At 39.4% G+C, this 25398-nt stretch overlaps 1 protein-coding gene across 2 annotated transcripts in view; it reads right to left on the bottom strand.

Moving 5' to 3' along the window:
* SLC12A2 (solute carrier family 12 member 2) overlaps positions 1-24938 on the bottom strand; it is a 55252-nt gene extending 30314 nt beyond the window's left edge. For both annotated transcript variants that reach the window (XM_040089495.2, XM_040089496.2), the window contains exons 1-7: positions 24148-24938; positions 7748-7867; positions 6670-6745; positions 6014-6109; positions 4268-4407; positions 3387-3497; positions 313-421 (exon numbers count right to left, since the gene is read on the bottom strand). In XM_040089495.2, the coding sequence (XP_039945429.1) occupies positions 313-421; positions 3387-3497; positions 4268-4407; positions 6014-6109; positions 6670-6745; positions 7748-7867; positions 24148-24648 (1153 nt within the window). In that variant the 5' untranslated portion in view covers positions 24649-24938. The remainder of the gene's footprint in view (positions 1-312; positions 422-3386; positions 3498-4267; positions 4408-6013; positions 6110-6669; positions 6746-7747; positions 7868-24147) is intronic.
* Positions 24939-25398: the final 460 nt, after the last annotated feature.

Below are 25398 nucleotides of genomic sequence, written 5' to 3'. Positions count from 1 at the left end.
ATTAAGTATAGAACATTTAAGCCCTAATTCATCACTTCAACTCAAAAGTAAAAGTCAAGACAGTAAACTTAAGCAGATGTAAAAGTAGAGCAAATACTTCCAGTAAAATCCAGCATTTAAAAAATTAATATATATTCAATATTAAGCAATATTCAACTTTTTGACCCAACTGCAGAAGTTTAAAGAATCAGAGAAAAAAAGTCTCTGTAGTTAAGCAGGACTGTATGATGTATTAGATGTTTAATTTGATTGTAACAGCTCATTTGGGGAAAAAAGGTATTGTTTACCATACTGTAAACTGTTCCAACATACCGCTGTAACCAAAGAAACCTTTGGGCTTCTTGCTGTCCAGAGGAATAAATGTTCCTATGACAAAGTCTCCAATAGCAAGTATGAGGATCACCAGCAGGACTATCTGTGCCTGAAACACAATGACTGCTGTCAGAAAGGAGAACTTGTTCTTTTCACAGTATCAAGTGCTGTGCTATAAAACGTAAATGTTTACTTGATTCTAAATTCAGTTCCACCTTCTCAGCATGTTCTCTGCAAAAACATGAGGAAAGCTGGGGAGAAGTTGTACAAAGATTCTTAATTAAGAAACAGGAATAACTTCCAAGTTTTATAACTAATTAAAAAGGTTTATTATTACCAAACGCATCAAAATTATACTTCTAAAGACAAAGTAAGAAGGCTTAAAAAGCCTAACTTCATATAAGCCTTCTAGATGGAGTGCATTTGAGGAGATTAAAGAAATTCACATGAAAATAGCCAAATGCAATACAAATGCTACTACTGCGTTATTAGCTATGGTCATACTTATGGTCATACTTTGTCTTATACTTTAGTATGTGATATTTTCTAAAAAATTTATTACATCCAGAATCAAACAGCTTTTGTTTCCTATTTTATGCAAGGAACTAGGCTATTTTGCCACAATCTCACATTCTCAACCCTTACTTAGGAAATTAAATTGCAAACTAAAACAATTACTTGTTAATTCCTAGTTGAGACTTTTTTATTACAACCTAAATTTTTTAGTCACTTTTCTGCAGAAGTATTATAAGCCCTACAATTTGAACAAGACATACTTTTAACCATCCAACACTTCAAAAGTGTGAACAAAGATAAATCTAGGCATTGTAGGAATGGCTCAGGTCTTCCATTTAAATAAGCAATCACACTGCTGTTATCTTTTGGGTTATTTGATTCCTGAGAAAGGAATGCCAGTAGCTTGGCGGAAGCTATTCACAGAACTTTTTTAGGCCTAGGATCAGGAGTTAATGTGCATTATCACTGTGCCATTGTTGATGCCTACAAAACAAAGTTTTCAGTTCACACAGCCTCTCAAGAAAACAGGGTAGAACAGTAATAAAGAGAGCAAAACAGCCTGCAGCAGATTAAAAGTCCACCTAAAGAAAACAGTCCTGTATTTAAATTTTTGTAAAGCCTCAAGAATAGATGAAAGGTGTAAGGATACAGCTGGGTGCTTACAGAAGTCTTCAGTAAGAGAGAAACATAAACATGTAGTTATCACAGTGCAATTGCCACAAGTGGATTTTTCCAGTAACTAATCTACCTTCTTCCTGAAGCTAGGGATGTTTGCTAAATATCTTATTTAGATTCCAAAGTCTGAAAGAATGGGCTTTTAAGACTTCAACACAAGGAGCTGAGCAGCAAACACCACAAACTCTGAAGGGCTATTTTTTAAAGCAAACTTCCCTGGAAACAATCCCAGTCTCTCCTCACTTTCAGATCTATTTCTAAGGCATTATTATAGATTCCCCTGCTCCATTTTCCAAGACATTCTCTAGGATATGGCTAATGCATAGAAGAACAGCCATAGATCAAGGTGGAGACATTAGTGTTTTGCTATGCTGAGGTGTATGTTAGCCCACATGAAATGCTTGTCTGACAGGTTCTGTTGCCTGTCATTGCTCCGACTTGCCTCCTTCCGTGACAGAGAAACCAGGTCTTGACTTTTACGTTGAGGAGAGGAATTTCGAAAGCTACCCCTAAAATAAGGGTGACACTGCAGTAACACCACAATTAGGCTTGATGTAGAAATATTAAATGGGTATTTTCATGCAAGCTACTGTAAAATAGCTGCTCATGTTACACAGCAAAACCAAGATACTTCTTGTGACTTCAAGTGGCAGCAGCCAGAGCACTAATAACAAATAATTCTTTCAAAACAGTTTGGAATAAGGAGGTCACCATTGTTTCCAGTTGGGTGTATAAAGACTGCATCACAAATTCAAGTGATAGACAGTGAAGGGCTACTTGAGAAAGGTAAACAGTTTTTACAGAAGTTCAATTTAGAAGTTCATGCCAAAGTCAATTTCTGTAAGTTTCTTTTCTCCACAGTACATCAAAGCAATGCACTCAATCTTCACTCACTTCTTCTAGGATCCCTATTTCTTGGAAACAACAATAAAAAACCCTCTCCTGTTTTGATTATAAATACCATCATCTTCTTGATGCCAGGAGCATAAGAAATAACAGTTCACTAAAGGTTCCTTCAGCTGCCTCTCAGTGCAGAAAATAGGAGCTATTGAGATATAAGTCGGGAAGGAAGCCCCAAGTGAGAGGCTCTTCTCAAACTTTTTGGGTTTTGAGCACATTATGAAAAAATTCAGAAAAAAGCCTACAAGGCAGGAAACAGAGAGCACGCTACACTACTTCATAATGCCAAGCAGAAAACTGGCAAGGTGGCTTCTCTGTTAAGGTACTCTAAGACCTCTTCAGTCAGAGCTGACCTAAGACTGTGCAGCCACAAGACAATGCAAGGTGGTGTTCCCTCCTACACATTCGTCACCACCAACATTCAAAACCCTTCTCCATATGCTGGGTCTAGTGAATGCATCCCACTGGTTGGGTGTTTCCAGGTAAAAACCAAACCAGAAGAAAATGGACAAGAAGACAAGGGTACTGCATTTGAGTTAGCAGAAACTACACAGTTCTAGATTGGCTTTGGTACCAGCCCTGTGTTCTTCATCCTCAGAATTTGCTTAAAGTTCATAGTAAGGGAAAATTCCCATGCTGAAGTTCTTACCTTCTCTTGAGCTGTAACTGCCCAGAAAAGGGAAATACCATTAATCTACTTGAAAAAATGTCATTAAGAATGGATTATGCTGGAGTTTAGGTTCTCATAGATGCTTAAGCTGCCAGTGAAGTGGTTTAAGATATGAAATGATGTTCAGAGCTGCACAAGCTAGTCTCAGATCAAGACCTACTGCACAGAGGTCAACTGACTTCTAATGTAACACCTTGCAATACTGAATACACTGAATATACTAAAAATAAATCAGACAGCTAAGGTACAAAAGCAGAATCAAAATTATGAAGCAGAGACTTAAACAAAAAAAAAAAAGATGGGAGTTCCTTACTTTTGCTTCCCACTCCATTCCTGCAATGGAAATGCCCAGCAGTATCACCACCGTGATAGCCCCTATGATTCTGATATCGTTCATTTCATCAATCATCAATGTTCCATTTTCCTTCCAAAACAAACAAAAAATACACAGTATATACAAAATATACTTCATGAAGTAAATACCTTCCCTACTAAAGAACAGCATTTTCTTCACTATAATTTATTAGTAGTTAACCTGAACACTACAAATTTACTGATTGTAAATTTCCTTTACAGATACAATAGTCTGGGTTTTGCCTTGTTTCCAAATCAATGAATCTTCCAAATGGAAAACATAAGGGCTGGAGAAAAGGGAGCTCCAGGGAGACCTTACTGTGCTCACTCAATATTTAAAGGGGGCTTATAAGAAAGATGAGAACAGACTTTTGGCTAGGGCTTGTGGTGAGAGAACAAGGAATAATGGTTTTAAACTAAAATATGGCAGATCTAGGCAACATGTAAGAAAGAAACATCTCACAGTGAGAGTGGAGAGGCCATGGCACAGGGTGCCCAGAGAACCTGTGGCTGCTCCTAGGTCCCTGGCAGTGTCCAAGGCCAGGCTGGGCAGGGCTTGGAGCAGCCTGGGACAGTGGAAGGTGGCCTTGGCCATGGCAGGGGTGGCACTAGGTGGTCTTCAGGGTACCTTTCAACCCAAGCCATTCTGTGATTCTGCTTGGATGGGGGATTTCAAATGACCCTGAAATGCCTCTTCCAAAGCAGTTTTATGACTAGATGCATCAAAAACCAAGTACAATCTTTTGACTTTACATATAAAATATATACTCAAACGTTCTATATGAAGTATAAAACTTTATATATAAAGTATAACCAATTTAAGCACTGTCATCCACATACCTTGAGTAGCTCGACAACCGTCTCTGCAAAACCAACAACATACATTGCCACTGCCACAGCATTGGCAAATGCAAAAATCAGACCTATGGCACCACCAAACTCTGGCCCCAGACTTCTGGAAATTAAGTAATATGCTCCTCCTGAAAGAAAAAAACCCACAAATAACAAAAATGTCCTCTACATGATAGAACCTAAAACAGATAGTCATTAGCCACTTAACCTTTACATGAGCCACAATCCACTCTTCTCTATTCCCAGATGTATTAGAAAATAACCCATTAACAGAGTATTTTAGGGACAGATGTGCTGAAACTTCACAAATATATTTCAATTTCTTAGGAAAAGAGACCGGTTGAAAATAACCATGACTCATCCATCACATCGTATTATTCAGGTATGCAACCGGCTGTATGGTTAAAAAACTGTAAAACACACACTGGGCTTTTTACTTCAAACTGCTCAAAGCACTTGTGCAGTGAAGATCAACAAACTGGCAAAGCAGACTGCAATAAACCAACTGAAGTCCCAAACTTTCAAGACCTGCTTCTAAAAGCTCTGTTGTGAAAGGAATTTTCTGGCCTCCAATTGGACTCTCAAGAGCCTGTTCTTTGTACTTTTGAGCTGGACAAAAACAACTTTTCAAATGCCTCATGACAAGGGAAAATTTGAGTATCTGGAGTATCACAGGCAAGTAAAGTTTAGAAAATGTAGCAATGGTATATTCCTCAAACTGAAGGCTAAGCTTCCTAGAAACAACAAAATCCTCCAACTCCAGTCTGAAGTAAGCGAGTACATGTTAAAAATCTGCAACAGAAAAATGCTTAATTTCACTGCATTAGATTTCTTGTACAAATCCTTTATGTGTATCCAGCGTAGCCATACTCTATTGTATATGTAACGTAAAAAAAAAAAAAAAACCTTACTGTAATGTAACATTTTCATAGGAACAATTGCTCCTATGAATTCTACACTTCTTCCAATTCAGCACTTCAGATTTCCTAATGAAATACTACTTTTCATGAGTAACTTTAAAAAAAAAAAAAAGCTCCTATACAAACAGGAAAACATGATATACATAATGGAATTAAAAAAACAGAAAGGGCATTTAGAAACTAAGCTTGATATAATGCTAGCACTCACAGCTGATCTTTCCCATAAGGTCTCTTTACTCTGTGAGAGGCTTTTTTCTCTATACTTTATCTTAATGAAGATAGTTTTCTAAGTTCCTACTTCAATTCTATCATATTTTTTCCTAGTAGCAATCTTGTAATGTCATGAAGCAATTTGCAAAACTGCTTCCTCTTAATCGTGTCAGAGGCACCAACCACTTCCAAAAATAGCTAACACCACATATACCATGGAAGAGAATGAAAACCATCACCCTCGGGAGAGCTGGAGCTAACTGAGACAGAGTTACTTATGTGAAGGTTTATTTCAGGACATGAACACACATAAGCATACTCTTAACCAACCAGGGCAGCTCAGAAGAATATTAAGACCCTACTCATTCCCGGATACGTATCCTTAACAATGTTTGTGTTACAAAAATTTACACCAATAAAGTTTCTTTTACAGCAGAAAAGCAAGGTACTATTCAAATCTAATTAGTGGGCTGCCTAGTGACTTTTTGTTAATTATGTGACTGTTTAATCATACAGAGCACAAGTAAGGCTTTGCTCCTCAGCAACATTTAAATGTGCACTCCAAATCAGGAAAGCTTTAAAAACTTCATGGAAGTAGCATTACCTCCTCTTACAAACCCGTTTGTGGCTATTGCTGAAGTGGACAGTCCTGTAATAGTTGTCACAACAGTGGCCATTCCAATAACCAAGACAGACAGACCTTTTGGGAAAAGAGGTTAAAAACACTGTAAGCCCACTGTAAACCTTCAATATAGTTTCATTTAAATACTCAGTCTTGTAAATATAACACAAATATATTTTCAAGCAAAAGGCTTCCTCTTTCCCCTCTCAGGATACAAATAAAACAAGGCAGATTCTCTTAAATCAGCAAGGTAAGAGCTGTATTCTAGAAATTCAAGGAAACACGGGCCTTTTGCAGATCAGTCCAACACTAAGTTAAACCTTTGAAAAAAACTGCTTATATACTACACAGTCTATACACAGGTTTTAATCAAAAAGATCAAAAGATGCAAAGTTTATCTCTGTAGTCCACTGAAGGCTTACAAATGTCAATTTTAAAATACCTGCCTTGTACCTAAATGAAAAACTCTTAATTGGTTAAAGGATAAGGATATCCTTTTTGATAAGGATAAATTACCATAAAAATTGGCAATATTAAGGTAATCTATTCCCGCCTGAAGTAAAAGCTCAGGATCAACACCACTTGTGGATCACATTTGAAAGTCACTGAAATAAAATTACAATCATTAGTACCCATACCTATCCCAGCTTGTCCTACAATCCATGATAGTCTGATGAAGAGCATCACACCCCAAATATTTAACATACATCGTACCTAGGACAAAACAGAAATTTAACACAGATTAGTTCTTGTATCTGCAGTAATTTTTACTAATTCTTCATTTCAGCTTTTAATGTTCTTGAAATTATCTTTCTATTGTATTTCCTCAACACTTTTTAAAATTATTTCACAAGAATATGATATTATTATATGTTTTACTTAAAAAAAGGAGTTAAATATGATTAAAAACTTACTACCTTAAACACAGAGTTAAAGAGAATTTCAATCTGATACTTGCAGTAGTACATCTTAAGCAAAAAATAATAGTAACCTAGACCCTAAACTTTTAGTACCCAAAATTCACACTACAGAATACATGACTTAAAGTAAGAAGTCTATGATGACTGTGAGGTCTACAACCCCAGTTTGTATCTCCCACAAATCTCTCTCTCAAAAAAAAATGCACTAAAGCAATACCTTACTAAATAACTCCTTTGAAAAAAACAGAAACTTTGCTGCAAATTTCCATTTCTGTAACTTTTTTATCTGACAACACAGCTGCACAGTAACAGCATGGAGAGGTGTGCATTTTTTAAAAATACCTTGTATTTGCAACTCTTAGATCTCAATAAAAATAGAGTTTACATTGTACAGAATACAGACAGGAGACTAAAAACAGATCGTGGGTCTCTCTCTTACTCAAAGAGTTAAGATACCAATCCTACCACAAAGGAGATAAGGACCTCTCCAAACCACAGAAGTACAGTATGTATTTTTCTACTACAGTATCTTTTTCCTTCTGGGAAATCATCACTCTTAAAACCTGTGCTAAGAAACCATAAACCCTTAAGAACTTAAAGCCCTGAAGCATTTACTGCCTTAAAATTCAGTTGAAATAGGAGCAACCCTTCCTAAAATTACGGCATTCATCACACCTCTCATACATACAATCTTTATATTACACTATCACAATGCCTGTCAAAAAAAGGTAGTTGGAAGATCTGTAAGAACACATCAGCATCTGTAAGAAACTGAAAAACCATATATCAAACTTACCAGCACACCTTTTATCCAGCCAAACTTGACCACCCCTTTGCTGTCAGGTGTGTAAGCAGCAGCTGCATCCCCAGTTGGTGTGCCTTCCTCACCATTTGCGTAGCCATCCTCAAAGGGCTCCTTAGAAAAAATTAAAAAGTTTTTATTTTGTGTGACTGACAGAGTAGAGTGGGCATGTGAAACACATATTGTAAAGAAGACCCCCACCTTACTTGTGTAAACACAAAAATTAAAAGAATGATATGGCTGAAGTTTTGAACTGTTCCTTTCAGTCCCTTGCATGATGCTCATCTCAGATTTCAAGAAAGGTAAAACAAACTTACAGGAGCAAACTGGTAACAGCCTGCGTGGTAATTATGTTCCAGAATTAGTTCTAGGTCTCTAAAAAAGTCAAACACCTGGTCTGTAGAAAAAGAGCTGGAAGATTTCAAATGCACAAGAAATTTTACTTCTTAATCTGAAAGCATAGACTGTTCTACCACAAGTTACTGGTCTCTGTTGTAGCATTTCCTGTAGTTCAGACTTAGCTGTCATTTGATCAATTTTTCAGGAAATAAATTATTCATTTCCCTGTAAACTATTCTACTACTCTTTGTAAGGTGATGCTGCCAGAAAGAAGGATGGGAGACTGGCATTTCAGGGAAAAGGAGGGAAGTCTCTTCCCACACACTGCTCCTCATTTAAATAGGAAGGATGACAGATGGAGAAAACTCAGCCCCATGGACAAAAGCCAGCTTATGCCTTTTATTTACAATTCAACTCTCAACTTCAAAGAATGCAGAAAATCTCAACTTTAAATATAAATTGAAAATATATACGTATATACACACATACATGCTTGCTTAAAAGACAGTTTTGTTTTGCCAAGCCCGGCAAACACCAAAACGTTTGAACTCAAACATTTAATACACCTGCCATAAGAAAGCAAGAAGCACTCAGTAAGCTAGGTATGTAGTTTATGCAAGGCAACAAATAAAAAGAATGGATACATTAGAAAGACCCTGAACAACATTCAACAAACTATCTCAAGCAGCATACTGTGAAGCAGCCTGCATTCTAGGGCTTAGAAAACATTTCCACAATTAGAGGTTCAATCCCAACGAGGTAAAGGGCAAAACCCACATTCGCTAAGCAAGACACAAAATAAGAGTGGATACAAATAAGGCTTTCAAGTATATGCAGGGAAAGACTAATAAAGATTAGGTATTTTACAAAATTCTTTCTACTCTTGGTAAGTTAGTACCAGCTATAGCCCCAGCGCAGAGTCCAGAGGAAATATTTCTAAACCTGTCGATTATGAAGGGCATTATCCATATGCTCACATAATCAACAGTAAACATACAAACCAGATTTTTGAAAAAAATAGATTATGTCAACCTTATTCAAAGGTCAGCACAGATTCATGTCCGTGCTTCTCTCACTGATGCAGAATTATGAAATCCTCATAGAAGCAGACACACCTGCAACACATCTGGTGGTCCTGCAAGGCACAAGCCTTCCACAGAATCATGCTTTAACAGCTTACTCTCTTAAGGAGTACATTATATTGTCTCCAGAAGGGATTACAATTTAAAAAGAAAAAAATAAAGAAAAAGAAAGATGGAAAAAGAAGAAAAAAGAAAGAAAAAAAGAAAGAAGGAAAGAAAAAAAAAAGGAAAGTAAAAAAGAAAAAAGTAATCTTCTGTGTTATACGTATTCTTTCATATATATGAGTGTGTGTATGTATTATATACTGCATTATATACAGTAAAAAGAGGACAAATAGAAACTAACCAGGAGTTACCCAGTTTGCTGAACTGCAGCTTTCTGGATAGAACTAGTGGCTATAATTCTTGGGAGATTTGCACAGCCTTTGACCAGATGCTACTGACTGCTGATTATTTGCATTCAGGCACTCAAGCCAAATCAAGTAGTAGCATGTAATAATTTAGAATGGTAAGAAGAGCAGTGAGGACCAAAAAGAGAATTACAATGCTGCCACATTTCAGAAACACTGACTTGCTTGAACCAGAACTAAGAAAGCATCTCCTACTCAAGCCTGAGCCTTATGCCAGAAGAGGATGAGCCAACCACCTACCCTGATCTGATAGCTTAGAAGTACAGAATAAAATGTGAAAATCCTTCTAAGCATTAATGTCTCCCTTTATGACTTGTTTCAAAAGTGGGGAGGAAAGAAAGAGAAAAAAAGATGCATTAAAACAAGGGGCAGATTATAAACATGTTCCCAACTATGCCAAAACCTCTAATCAAGCATGAGACAGTTATAACCACTTATTACTTGTTCATATAAAACCCATTCTTATTCCTCACAGAAAACCGTCACATTATACTTAAACTTTATTTTAAGCTGTTACATAAAGGGAGTCACATTCAAATTATCTAAACAACTCTTAAGCTTTGGCCAAAAAAACTTGCCAACATTAGGTAACATCTTCTGCTATTACAACAATATGCATCACATCTGTAGTAAGAAATAACAAAATTGTTCTCTGAGAAGACTGGTTAGGGAGGATCAAGGAACAGTAGGAGGAATATGTATCTTCATGTCTTAAAATAGTGTGGTTAATGCCTTTTTTTTTTTTTTTAGTTTGCTTGCTGCAAGTTCAGGTGTGGAAAGAAGGTGGAGAAATACCTTTGTATGTAGTCTAAGAAAAGATCAAATACTTCATCATGTGAGCATGGCTGGCCAAGCATTGGTAAAACCTGCACACATTGCCAAGGTGATCCCCAAAGGTCACTTCAAAACCTCAACCACCAAGTGGCAGCTACACATTTTACTGTAGTGCTCAAACAACCCCATAGCTCAGCCTGTTCTGGGGAAGAGATAATGGCTCACAACTAGTATTCTGAGTTATCAGTTAGCAGATCAGCTCCAAGATACTGCACACTGTGAACACAGGAAAGTTTTGTTCTCTATGGCTCGTCTCTCCACACCATGCAATATTTCTTAGGAAAATATTTTGAAGGACAAGCAAAATGTAATAACTGAAAGGTTATTCCTGGTTATCGGTGCTGGTGGGTGCCCAATAAAGCACCACTGAGAAAGATATTACAAAGTGTGGGCACAAAAGAATTTCACTCCAGAAGGCTCCAAGTTCAGCCCTCTAAGGCGATATTAAGAAAGCACCACTGTGGTCTCTGCTGTAAATCAAGCAGGCATAGTATTTTTCATGCTCATGAGGAAACAATGCTTCTACTCAAGTCAGACACTGAATGGAAAAAACTGCCCTAGCACTATTTTAGAACAGCCATTCTAAAATAGTACGATAAGATCTTCATAAGCAGTAAAAAACACTAACACACTGTGGATTTGGTGGGGGTGTAACAAAAAGGGAAAGAAACGAGGGTTTAGCATTTCAGACCAGAAACAGCCTTATTACCACAATTCTTAAAACAAAATAATCAGTCCAAAAATATTCAGTAGTCATGGCATTCACTTGCACTGTTAAAGGAAAAATAACGTATGTTTACAAGCTGACAATTCTATCATACACTGAGAGCACTTCAGACAAGAAACAGTTAATTTGTGCTCCTACACAGATAATCTACTATTTCATCTCCAGTGCTGGATCATAACAATAAGTTATTTGTGACAACTGTGAACAGCCTCCACATCTATTAGAAGTAGATTAGTAATGAGAAAATACTTGGTATTTTGGTAGAGGAGATTTTTCACACACAGCCTCTGTGTGTGCATCGAAAAGTTCAGTTAAAAACTGCTTTATTTAAGAGTCCTTGATAGTGGTGGATGTCATGCAGCTTGCTTTTTTTTTTTTTTTTTTTTTTTTTGTGGTGAACTTATCTAAATCCCACCTTAATGGCAATATACTTGGGCTATGTTGAACTGCATAAAGGTAATACCAGAATAAACAAACATGAAGTCTTGTTTCTTTTCAAGAATCACAACTTGGAAGTTGCAAGTAAAGGACAGGACCACCAGCAAGTCTATATGTAAGACTATTTGCTGGATCTCCAGGCAGTATTCTGTCACTGTGAACTGCCTGATTTGGTGTGTTCCAAGTAGTCCCTGACTTCTTTAGCTGATCTCTCCCATTGCTACTAATCCTGTGCAAAAACAGGAGGCCAGAGAAGCACCTCAGACTACAGCATTTAACTGCTTTTCCCATTCCTCAAATTTGGCCAGTTACAGGTTCAGCACATGCCACATAATAGGAGGTTCTTCACATAAACTTCCTGGAAAGGCTTCACATCAGCAGCTTCTTCTCATCTTGGCAGGATACAGTACTGAAGCTAGTTTCAGTAGTTTATATTATCATAATGCTAAAAATTGAGAGTCTGATCTTTTCAAGCTGCAGCTTCCGCAAAGAAATATAAAAATTGCTTTCCACTACATTTAATCAAGCTGCTTAAAACTTTAAACTGCTTTGTACCCACATTCTAAATTCCGATACTGTATTCTAATACATACTTCATTCTGATTACATACCTATAGTCTGATACTGAGCATAGTTCTCTCATCCTTAATGAGAATAGGAAAAAAAAAACCATAAAGGAAGCCACCTGAGAACCATCTTTGCCCCAAAGAGTAGTGACAGAACAATTCTGTGTCCTCACCAGTCAATGCCTCAGGAGCTCTGAGGCTGGGGTTGTTTGTAGGAAACCTTCTTCACAAGAGTGAGTGGCTTCACACATCTTCTGCAGTACCTCACTGTGGCACACAGCACTACTGCTGACCTGTTCATTAGCCCTTACAATCACAATTTCTTGTTTCCATCTCCCAAAGGTTAATTTTGTAAGCATTGCCGTTTTAAGATGTTCCTTATTGTGTGGAAGGAAACAAGCAGTAAAATGTATTGATCCAGGTGCAGCATGCCATATGTCTCAGCAAATGAAGAATCATTATTTGGAGAGATTATACTCTCAAACATCCCAACTCCAGACTGCACGCTATTAAGATTATGACTACAAAATCTGCTCTTTTCAGAATTAACACACTTCAAAACATACATGAAGAAAGAGCTTATAAACATTTGTTTTGTTTTGTTTCTTTTCTTTTCTAATTAAAGGATACTTTAGCCAGAGCATAGATAGAGCAAAAATGACAGAATAAAGCTGTCAAGTTACAAAAGAATTGCTAGACATTTTTCCTCAAATGGTAGTAACACTTCAAAGGATTTTTAAACTACCAAAGATCTTTTTCTTGAAAGAGCAAATGAACTTTTGGCCTCTAGCTCCCACCACCTGTGACACTTCCAAGGAGATGAATAAAAGATTTTAGAAGTGCTAGATGTATTTCATGCATAGAATAACTGCACAGAATAATCCTGCAGCTATGGTATTTACCTCTGATATAAGAGAACTTTTGAAAACAAGTTGTACTGGTACAAGTGTGATGCTGTCTGATAAAGGATAAATAGTAAGCCAGGTATTGAATGTTGTCTGAAGGACACCAAGCAGTATCAAATATATCTGTTCTTTCAACATTACTTTTGCAGCATGTTGATGTTTGCAGTCATGAAATTCCCAGGTTTTGTCTGGAGGTCAGTTTGATAAGCTGTTTTTTTCTTTTAATGCTTTTGTCTACACAGTTATGAAAGAGATCAAGAGGACTGAGCTTCCTATCCAAAACACCAAAATCTCCACTGAATGGCTTTAAGCACATTGTTGTCCAGGGACACCAGACAATCTTATGATAAACCCTTTGTCAAAAAAAGCCTTGAATTTGGTTGCCTGAGATTCCAGAGTAATTCGCTACTTAAATACACAGGGAAAAAAGAAGTTTTCACCTGTCTTTGACTCAAGCTAATGACACTGACTACTGTTTGTAACTATTTTTTCAGAAAACAACTACCCAAGAGAGGCTGGGATACTATTTCTAACTTTGCTCATAAACTACAAATCACAGTGAGTTTTTAATACTTAAAACACCTCTGCCAAGACTGACAGTTTTTAAGTGGTTTTCTTCCTGTACGGGAAATAAACAACTCCAAAGGGAGGAAGTATCACAGGTAATGACTTTTAAAATATCTCTACATAACATTCTCTTAAAGAACAGTCTGACTGGACAGTATCTTGTAAACTAGTTCTGGTCTGCTGGAATAAGGATGTCAACAAGTATGGAAACTAAGAACAAGCATGCACAGCTCTTAACTAATGCTTTGTAACCGGCCTAATTCTGATGAAAGAGCAATGAAAGTGTAAATTCTAAAACAGATAGAACAGTCTGGATCTTCGGTACTTCAGACAGGGTTACCCCTCACTGAGTAGAAATTGCTACTCAGAAAGCCAGTATTTTCCACAGAACACCTGGAGTAATTAACAGATTTCCGATTATTTATTAGTTAAAAATAATCTACCAAGCTAACAAAACAGATTCAGCTGCTCAGGTTTTTCGGGAGTTCGATGGGAAGCCTGACTGATCAGCATTGCTCCCAGTGGGGGAAAAAATCCAGTCCAGTAGCACACAGAAAAGAAAACATGGCACAAAGACTTGTTCAAGACACCTCAGTCTGCCTAACACCTTTTTAGCCTTTTCTTTAAAGAACTAACTCCGGAGAATCTAAATGAAAATGAATACCATGAGGGAACAATAACTAGTCATTGCTGTTGACAGCAGTTCAGAAATTTCAGCAGTTGTATTAGGTACTTTACTCCTTGGTTATAAAACAGCAATGAATTTTAAATTCTATTAGCAACTTTGCCGTAATTCCCACTCCAGTGTCTTTATAGTTGTTAACTTTAAAAAGCCTACTAAGCCATTAAATGGCATCCAGAAGCTACCTGGAATACCAGGAGATAAATTGCCCAGATAAAACAGTCAGTTCTTAAAACTCAGAATTCCTTAAAATCTAACATGAAAATCTACAATCACTGGTTACTCATCTCAATCAAAGGAAATCCTTTGCAGGTTTGCAGCCAAGACACCAAAACTTAAGTACTTTGACTATATTACCTTGTCTACAATTATACATTTTAAATATAGTAGCAAATGCCTTTGGCATCCACTTCCAGAGATTTTAAAAGCGATTGCATCAAACATTGAATATTAATGTTATCTTAAGCTGAAATTAGAGCATTGTATTGTGATTACAGCAGAGCAAATTTAAACAGAAGAAATTATAGTTGCAATTAACATGTCAACTGAAGGATTAGCTGTGTCTCTGCCATTAGCTTGTATTTCTGTCTTGCACACTGCTTTTAATAGAGAAATTTTAAACAGTGTGGGGGTTTTTGCGTGTGTGTACATACATACATACATACATACATATATATATATATATATATAGTATCCATAATGATTTAAAGAGCCATTTTTACTTTAATTATTTTAAAGGGATAATCATCCATTCATCCTCCCAACTTTTACATGTATGTAGTATGACGTATTAACTAAGTTAGCAAGACTAAATCAGGAAACTTACTCAGGCATTTGATTTCAGCTTAGGAGCAAATCCTTGCTTTCAAGGTAGAATATTTACAAAGGATAAACAGGTTTATGAAGATTAACACTACTTTAATGTCTTACATGAACAGTTTTCTTGACAAATCTCAAAGCTTACTACATGAAGGCTACATCCTTCTGAAGCAGTTTTAATATGTGATAAAGCAGCAAAGTTCTGTTCACATCTACAGGTATGAAAGACATATATCAGAAATATAAATAATATCTGCTTTTCCCCTGTAGCAAAAACATTAATTAAAGAATGAGGGCACTTTGCAAAAGAAAAAAAAAACTACCCCACATCTTTACATCTTGATTCATACATCCCTCCATAAGCACAGGATGATATGAAAATGGGCAAGCTGATCATGAAAATTAGAAACAAATGAGAAAAGGCCTCTTCAGCAGCTCTGCAGTGTGGAAGACCCACAACACTTATAATCTGCACTCCCAGAAATTTTGTAGCTAAAATAAGGCCTTCCAGTCATGGAGCAGTCAAAATGGTCTGCCAGTGTGAAAACAAAACATTACAAACCCCCAAAACCAAACTTCCCCAATAAAAGCCCAAATTTCCTTCTCCAGTCTCTCCAGTTCTGGTTAACAGAAAGTCACAGGAGGCATGACTTCCTGCACAAGTGTAGGGGCAACCAATCCCTTCAGTTTAGGGAAAGAAATGCATGTAGTCTACTTCACACCTCAAGAATGCACCTTCATTTTTGCATTGATGCATATGACCCTTTCCAGAACCACAGCTGCACTCTGAATGATATACAGAAGTAATTATTCTTTACTGTGCATTGAATACAATATTTCTTAGGATATCCATTGTCCTGGAAGGAGAAACCACACTTCACAGGAAAGTGGATCCAGGCTCTAAACATGGGTAGTTTTCACATTAGTATCTTAAACACAGCCTGATACATTCCAGAATGAAGCAGATGCAGCACTAGACTGTGTAAGAGCTGAAGTAAATCCAATTAGTAAGCAACCTGCAGAGATATTTGGCATACTCAAGTGTAGTCCAAGAAATACAACATTCTGCTACTAAGTACAAGAGAGAATCCATTTCAGTCCTGTCAAGAGATTGTTTTGGACATATCAGATTTCAAAGTCATCATAGTTCAACCCCAGCACCACAGTCCCAAGCAGCCACTCGCTTGTTCCTCCACCAGTGGGACTGGGAGAGAACTGAAGGGTAAAAAGTCACAGTTTGAGGTAAAGACAATTCAACAGCGAAAGCAAAAGCCACACACACAAGCAAAGCAAAACAAGGAATTAATGCCCGGCTTCCCATGGGTGGGCAGGGGTGCTCAGCCACCTCGAGGAGAGCAGGGTCCCATCACCTCACAGTGACTCGGGAAGACAAACATCATCACTCCCAATGTCTCCTTCCTCCTTCTCCCCCTACTTTATATGCTGACAATGACGTCACATGGCCTGGAACATCCCTTGGGTCAAATTGGGTCACCTCTCCCGGTTGTGGAGGGTCACCTCTCCCAACCTCCCATGCACCCTCAGCCTCCTCACCAGCGTGGTCACAGGAGGAGCAGGAAAGGCGTTGGCTCTGTCGAAGTCCTGCTCAGCAAAACCAAAACCACTTCTAAGTTATGAACCCCATGTCCAGCATAGATCCAAAACAGAACCCCACACCAGCTACTGGAAAGGAAATTAACTCTGCCCCAAGCAAAACCAGCACAAAAGTCATCTATTCTCCACCCCAAAACAAAGGTTTATTTGAAACATTCTTGCTCTAACAGTATTTGGTTTTCATCTAATTCTGAAAAATATGGTACACTTTCTATTCAAGAAGTTGGAGATGGGAGCAAATGATTCTACGCAGCAATAATAAAACCCTAATAAAATATTCCATTTCTATAAAAGTCTAGCTCCAAGGCAGTAAGTTTCTGAAAGTTATATTTTACCTGCTGGCTTACAACAGACTAAAAAGCTGTTTGAAGTAATCCTAAAAAATCATTTAAGTGCCACCTGAATTTTTAATGTCATGTTCTAAAGTGGTTAATGCAGCTACAGCACAGCCCAAGCCAGCACTGAGCAGGGCTGGTATGTTCACACAGAAAAGCCATCACTCGCACTGGCACAGCACATTTCAGCCGAAGTTGCCAAACTGCTCACAGTTCTAAAGCAGTATTACTCAGAATAATCTTAGGAGTCTCTGCCACATAGACTGACAGACCAAGCTGAAACATTTATCTAGCATCACTGCTCCTTCTCAGCTGAAACAGACAGAGCTATTTTCTTTGAATTTAAAAAACCCAAACAACTGAAACATCTGAAGCAGGAGCAGTGAAAATGAAGATGCAAGAGATAAGCTTTCTTATTAAAATGGAACCTTAATTTAATTTTTCAGAATTTCTTTACTCTTTTTATCACCTTATCCTTAAATCAGTACAAGGCACAGATAATACATCCAAAGTTACTTTTTATGTATAAATGGAATTTCAGTAAGTTTGTCAGGTATAATAGTATGGTGAAGTGCAGAAACAAATCAAAGACCATTCATGCAAAAAATGGATAGCTTCTGAAAAACTCTGAAAGACAAATAATTTGAAGTCAATTATTTTAAAAAAAATCTTAGTAGCAACCAATGACCAGTGTGACTGCTATTACCTGTACTAAGAAGTGGGGAAAATGGGTTTGTGGTTGCCCATGAATGCCCAGGCTTTAGGAAAAAATCTGAAGAATTCAACAGAAGATGTAGTACACTGATTTAAATTACTCCAAGATACTGATCTTGCCAAGGTCCTCCCCTGCAAGAATGCTGCTCAAGAATGAAAATCATTTGAGGTCTAATCAAGTGTAGTACCAAAAGGGGAAAAAAGTTAATCTGAAAATTAATTCTGCAGCATCTTCCTCTTTAACCAGTTCTGGAACAGTCCACTGGGAGTGTGACAATATTTTTTTTTTTGTGATGTTAACAGAGAGAAAAAAAGTGTTAATTTCATCTTTATATCACTCTTGAAGTTTTACTTTGTACTATACACATTACTTGTACAGTAGCACATGTATATTAAGTTTTTAAGTAAATGAATATACGTATATGAGGAGTGCACACTCAAAATGTTTTTACTGGTACCTGTGCGCAGTGAAAAGACTGTGGAGATCCCTTAAATATTATAATGATCAGGCAACTGAATCACCACATGCAGTGCAAGCTTTTGCAGCTGAGGGGGTGTTGGCTTTCTATAAACTAGATCAGATCTGTATCAGATCCAACTAAGATCTGTGACAGCAAAAAGTTCACCCCTTCCAGCAGCAGTCCACACTTGTGCTGTGAGCTATGTAAGCCGTTCACGGTTATTTCCAGCTTCCCTGGGACATGAGAAGAAAACAAAAAAAAAAGTCTTAATAACAGTATTAGCCATTTGCTGAACACAGTTCATTGTTTTTTAGCATTTCACCGGTGTTCTGGACTAAAGACTTATCAAAGATTCAAGAGATACAAGCATCAAGCAACATAAAAATACAGTATTATACAATGTATTTATAAAACACAAGCCCTAGTACACTAATGTTATTTACTGCTGCAACAGAGAAGTACACTCATTTTTTTCCTTGAAAAAAGTGGTTGTCCTTAAGTGTGGTATCAGCATAAGCAAAGTGAGGACTCTCGACACAGGCTGAAAAAGCATTAAAAACATCCCTTTGCACGATGCAAGTAAAGCCTCACTGAATACAGGTGCATTAAGGTCACTGCTGTTTAAAAGTGATGAAAGAACAGTTACCAATTATAGGCTTCTGGGAAACATACAGCAGCACCAAGCACAAGACTAAGAGAGCTTCTCTTGTTTTATTTTAGTATAGGGAACTTCAGAAAGAAGATTCAAATCCTGCTCACATATACAAAGGACAGCAAGAAGGAAATGTAATTTAAATCAAAAATAACAGGGACTCAAGAAAGGAGACCTACAGACTGTGAAGAAGATTCATCACGGTGGTGCAATAAAAACTATCTGTAAGAGGGTCTCGATCTTCCGTGAGAGGGACAGAGAGAGCTTTTAAAGACAGACCTTAGGTAACAGGGTCAGCTAACTTGATACCCAACAATCATCTTTTAACCTTTTATGCATCTTTAGCTGAGTTCTGCTTTTGTTACAGGCTAAGCAAACACAACCCACGAACAGGAAGAAAATAAAAATAAAAAAGTATTAGAGGTGCAGCAGTTTAACATTCTCAAGACAGAATGCATTTTCATTAAAAAGCAGTACCATACACTGATCTTTCCACCATGCTTATTTTAAACATTTGAAGTCATCAGATGGTCAGAGGAAAAACAGTGTTTGAGAAAATACTTCAGGAAGCCAGAAGACAACTAAAAACAGTTATAGTCAACCAACTCGAGTAAAAACAAAACAACAACAAAAAAAACCCCTCAATTTGTGTCAGACCTACCAGTAATTGCCTTTTTTCTTACACCTGTCTCCAAATTCAGATGACAGGTGCAGATTTTTGTGTGGGATGAAGCAAAGCACACTTGTGTTCTTAAATACCTTTGGATTTCTTTTTGTTTTGATTTTTAATTTGACTGGGGGAGAGGGGTGGAGGTGGTGTAAGGATCTTCCTCTGAGATCAGTACCTTACCCTCTCAGTGCTCTCGGTGAGTATTTAACAAACAGCAGAGCAGACCTGCCAGCAGAGGGCTTGGTTCACATTCATATTCACTCACCACAGCTGCGAGACACTGCACAAAGATCAAATCAGAACCACCCATATACAGTGAGATCTAGTCGTAAGGAAAAAACGTAAGCTTCCCAACTAACTCAACGCCATACAGAAAAATCCTGAATTATTTCAATGAATTACAGTGTACAGGTCTGAATACTCTAGAAGTATACACTCGTCAGTACAATAAAGTCTCCGATATTACAACATGGTATTGTATTGATACACTGAGAAGCACAAAGGCATGTGTAGTATTTCTACAAGCTGTTTATTTATGTACAGATGTAGCTAACCCATGAAAAGCTGCAAGACAGGAAAAAAATTAAGAAAAGCGAGAATGCTTTTAATCTTCCCATGATCAGAAGACAGATCCCTTTCAAGTGGGCAAGGGACACTACTGCAAAAAAACTCTGCATGTCATGGTATGCTGACTTCCCTCCCACTTTTTTGCTAATAAATATCTTCTCACCTCAACATCGCTGGAGACAAGAGCTCCTGCAACACATTCCCTTTATCTACAAGACAGCAACAGCAACAGCATCACTAAATACTCTCTCTCATCTTGTTAAAGCAGGGACAAATTAATACACACCAACTAGATAAGGAATAGATTGATCACCTTAGTTATCTACAGCCAATGACATACTAAGACAAGACCCTTCACCTGGAATTTAATATGATCAACCAAGACCAGCGCTATGCAATTCATCCACCTCAGAGTACTGCAGCATCACCCACCCAGCTGTGTTTCCACAACCAGTTTCAAGAACCCCTTTCCAAACAGAAAAGCCACTGCTGGAATCACCACACAAACACCGATCCCGCCAGGACTGCAGGACAAACTCTTGGGAAATGGAACCCCTCCAGCATGTGTGTGTGTCTTCCTCAAACAGGTGCTCTTCTTCCAACCCTGCTTTTCTGTGAGAACATAATCACAGTAGAAGTGTTAGACAGATGAAGCTTCTAAACAAAGCTAAAGGAAAAAGAAATCTGTTCTGTAATTGGCACTGGCATCAACAATGCTCCAACATCGCCTCACATTTATCTATCTACTAAAAGCAAACAGAATAGCACGAACTCTAACTGCCGGATAAAATACCTGCATTCAATGCAGTGAACCATACTGCTGGTAAACAGCTTTGGAACATTTTTTTTCACAAAGTATCTGCCACTCTTGATGCACTGGGTCAAGAGCAGAGGCACAACAATAGGAATTCACATAGTGCAACCTTTATGTAAGAGTACTAGGATGTTTGTACCAGCTGCCTTGAACAGACATGCTGTACATGATAAATTGGTACAAAATCCACAGCTTAATCCACAGTTAATTCTTCAAGTTACCAAAAGTCAGTAAGACACTTTCCCAAATGCACAGCATTATTCAACAGTAGAGACCTGACAGTCAGCAGGAACAGAAGTCACTTTGAGAATGGAAACAATAAGCCCTCTGGAAACAGTTAAAAAAAGCACAACAGCTTTGAGAACATCTTCCATGTAAAAGTACAGCACCATCTTGATTTAAAAGTTATGAGGGCTCTGGCTTCACAAACCACCTATGTGATCACAGCACACAAAGCAATCACACAAAGAGATTTGCAGGGCAGAGTTGTTCCTCAGAGAGAGCCCAAGGCCAAGCCCCAAGGCCGAGCTCCCTGCCTGTTTATTTCTTACTTTTTATACATTTGTGGGTCTGGTTGTGGATTCGCTTCTGGGGTTACCACCTCTCAGCCCAGTGGCCAGACTAGCTGTCAGTTACAGTTATTTTCAGGCTAGAAATACGTAAACAAATGACAGGGAATGAAAACAAAAGGTTTGTTTATGTTCCCATGTGTGAGAAAAACGAAACTGCTCCTAATATTGTGCAGAAGCTAAAGAAACTGACTCCATCTTATGAAAAAGTAGAAGGCTTTAAAAAATCTCAGAAAAAACAGGGTGACACAAGTACATAATCAGAGATAGGATGTATTCCAAACCCCTGAGATTGTCAGGAATGTAGGTATCCAATACTATTAGCATGCACAACACACCCTTATGAAAAGCTTTTGTGTTCAGTTTTATCTTGGAAAGTGTTTTGCTAAGTTGGAAGCAAAAATAACGTATTCCCTTCTTCATATAAACTCAAGTAGCTGCTAACAATTTAATTACTTTGGACATTAAACATCCTGTGATAGAACACTTGAGTTCTCCATTGAGCTTCAACTTAAAATTCTGAAGTTTATACCATGACCTTTTTAAAAAAATTAAAATAATTAATATTAATTGAATTATTTTTAATTAATCAATTAATTAAAATTTAATTAATTGTATTAATTTTTATTTAAGCAATTAAATTAGTTAAATAAAATTAATTAAAATTAATATTTCATATCAAATGCAACCAAAATTCCATATTCCATCCCCAATATTTATTTTATGGGAGGAGCGGCCCAAGCAGACAGGACATGACCTTAAAAAAAGAAGTATGCATGGACAGGACATGACCTTAAAAAAAGATAGTGTGCATCTATCTACACTGCAGAACAAATTAATGACATTTAAGAAATTAATAATTTAATTTAACTGATGCTCACGAGGAAACTGTTTTGATAATGATTCTATAATTAGGTTGTCTACTACTCCACAGACCACAAAGAGAACTACTTGTCATTATTTTCTTCTTAATAAAGAAATAACAATTTTAGAAATTATAGTTCCAGAATATGTTATAATCTGCACTGAAATACCTTAATGGTGTCAAAGAGCTTTCCAGAGTGCTGCAACAGTAATGCACTGAAAAAAACAGTCTGCCAACCTTAGAAATTTGAGATATGTTCTGCTTACAAAGCCGAGTATCTAATACCTAGTCATCCCATCATGGACCAGAAGTCAGAAATTTGGAGGAGCAAGAGGAAAGAAAACCAATGTGGTTTTGCACGTACTAGGAGCACACATGTATGTGTTTTATTTACAGTTTACTCAAGTCCAAACACATGGCAATTATTATGATTTCATACTAACTTAGAATCAGACCACAGATCATCATGCAGCTCCATCAAAAGGGGACCTGGAAGGCAGGAGTAATCTGCAGTTATGGTTAGTAATTAAAACTTCACATCTAATCTCAGATGTCACAAACACGTACTTCTATAATACACTGACTAGTTATTTCTACTGGAACAATTCCACAGTCAAAAAATACACTTAAACAATCACCACCAACCCCACCCCCCCCCCAAAAAAAATCCACAAACCCCACATATCAGTGCTGATTCACTGAGGAGCCTAATAATGGTGTGAAACAGATAAATCTGGAAAGAACACGCATTTTCCTCATGGAACTCCACCTGTAAGGAGTGAAAGGTGGGATGAAAAAAGTTCTGGAAACAAAATATTCACATCCTTGTAACGTGGCCCATGCGTTTCTCTATTTCCCTAAACGTAGCAGAAAGACTGCACTTCAAACACGGGCTTCTGAGCACAGCTATACATCAATTTTCAAACTTGAGAAAACAGCACTGCAAGATATAACGCTTTATATAGCGTTAGTTTAGTAGTCTTTTTTTTTTTTTTTTTTTTTTTTTTTTTTTTTTTTTTTTTTTTTTTTTAAAGTCTAGGAAGTTATTCTACGTTCAGCTAAAGCTAGTCTTCTAGCCAAGAAAGCCTGCAATGCAAAGGCGGCTCTCACTGTCAACTCGTCTCAAATAACACACGAACTCGTAGTCCAAAATAGAAAAAACTTGAGACGCACAGCTCCGAAATGTTTCAAGCCTCGACCGCGGCGCAGGGGCCAGTGAAGGCTCACTAAGGATCCGCGCAAGTGCAGACCCAGCAGCATCCGATCCAGATGGCATCGGATCCAGGGGTCTATTGCCTCGGCGCCCAAGAGACACATCACCGGCCGCTACCGAAGGAAGAGCATCCCTATTTATTTTTTTTTTTAGCGTCTCTTCCGAATGTTTTCACTCCCTTTCCCAGATTAATTCCCATGACGAGCCCCCGAATTAATATCCTGTCTGCTGGAGGCGATTTGGAACTGGAAAACCTGTAAGAGATCCCCGCTCGGTGACAGGGAAAGTAAGACCTACGGCCCGAAATACCATCTTTTGGGACCACCTCCCAAAAGCTCGCGGGGGGAGGAGGAGGGATGGATATCACTGCGTCACTAAAAGACAAAAAAATAACAGAACTGAGACGCAAGGTATGCAACCCGCGCTATTTGCGCCTCCTCGAGGCTCAGCGAGCTTTCGTGGTTTTTTGGTTTTTTTAAAAGCTTTTCTGCCGACACGCTCCGAGGAGCCGCCGCGCCCCGGAGCCGGAGGAACCCGGGGGCCGCTCTCACCTTGTCCAGCTCATCATGCAGCTCGGCCAGGCTGGGCCGGAGCAGCTTCTCGCCGAGGTCGGCGGCCGTGTGCCGGTAGTGGTCGATGCGGGGCACGGCGTCCATGGTGTTGTGGCCGAAGGTGCGCAGGTAGTAGGTGTTGGTATGGGTGTCATAGTAGTAGTGGTGGTGCCCGCCCGAGTGCAGGCTGCCCTCGCTCATCACCGTATCGCCGCCGTTCTGGACGCCGCTCACATTGCCGCCCTCCGAGCTGCCTACCCCGGGTTCGCCGGGGCTCTCGCCGCCGGCCGACGGGTCCACGAAGTTCACCCGAAACCTGCCCTTGGCTTCTTCAACTCCCTTACCCGCCACGCCGATGTCCCCGCACGACTTGCGGGGCCCCTCGGCCACCAGATCCACCTGGAAGCGGCTCTGGCTCGGCGTGGGACCCAGCGGCTTGCCCAGCACATCCTTAGAGCCCTCATCCCCCGCGGACCCCGCCGCCACCTCCCTGCCCTCCATGCCTTCCCCTCGCTCTGTGGCCGCCACTGCTCGGAACGCCCCTCCCGGCCGGCGGCTCCGCTGCTTTAAGCGGCCGAGCAGCGCCCCGGGGCTGCTGCAGACACAGAGCCGCGCCCCGCCCCCGCCGCAACGCCAGGTGACGGTGCCTCCGGTCCTCCTCTCGATCCCGCTCTACCCAGACAGGAGCGCGGTCTCTTCCCCGGCTGGCGCGGCGGAAGGGATGCGAGGGGGGAAAAACCGGAGGCGCCGCGCAGGCTCCGCCCGCTCCCGGCTGCGGCGGAGGGGGCGGTGGGAGTGCGTCCCCGGCCGGGCGGCGGCGGCTCCTCCCGCCCGCACTATGGCGGCCCCGCCGCATCCGCCCCGCGGCGGTGCTGGGAGGGGCGGGGGGGGGGGGGGCGCGATCCCGCCCGGCACAGCCCCACCGGCCGCCGCCACGTCTCGCGAGAGGAGCGCGGGGGCGTTCGGAACGAGGAGCGGGGGGTGCGTCATGGAGTCCGGACCCTCAGGCACCCGCCTGTCCCTCACACACCCCAGGAGCCTTCACACACACCCCCGGACCTCCCATACACACGCCTGCAACTCTCACGCAATCCAGACCTCCCATACACATCCCCAGATCTCCTCAGACACCACTGGTCCTTTACACACACACACACGGACGTCTCATACAGCCCCTGGGCCCTTCATAAACATCCCCAGGTCCCCTCACACACAGCCCCAGAGCCCTCACATTCTTTGGTGCTTCACACT

Source organism: Hirundo rustica, chromosome Z (assembly GCF_015227805.2).
Source record: "Hirundo rustica isolate bHirRus1 chromosome Z, bHirRus1.pri.v3, whole genome shotgun sequence".
Lineage (NCBI taxonomy): Eukaryota > Metazoa > Chordata > Aves > Passeriformes > Hirundinidae > Hirundo > Hirundo rustica.
Note: the sequence above shows the minus strand (reverse complement) of the source record. Positions and strands in the feature narration are given on the sequence as shown.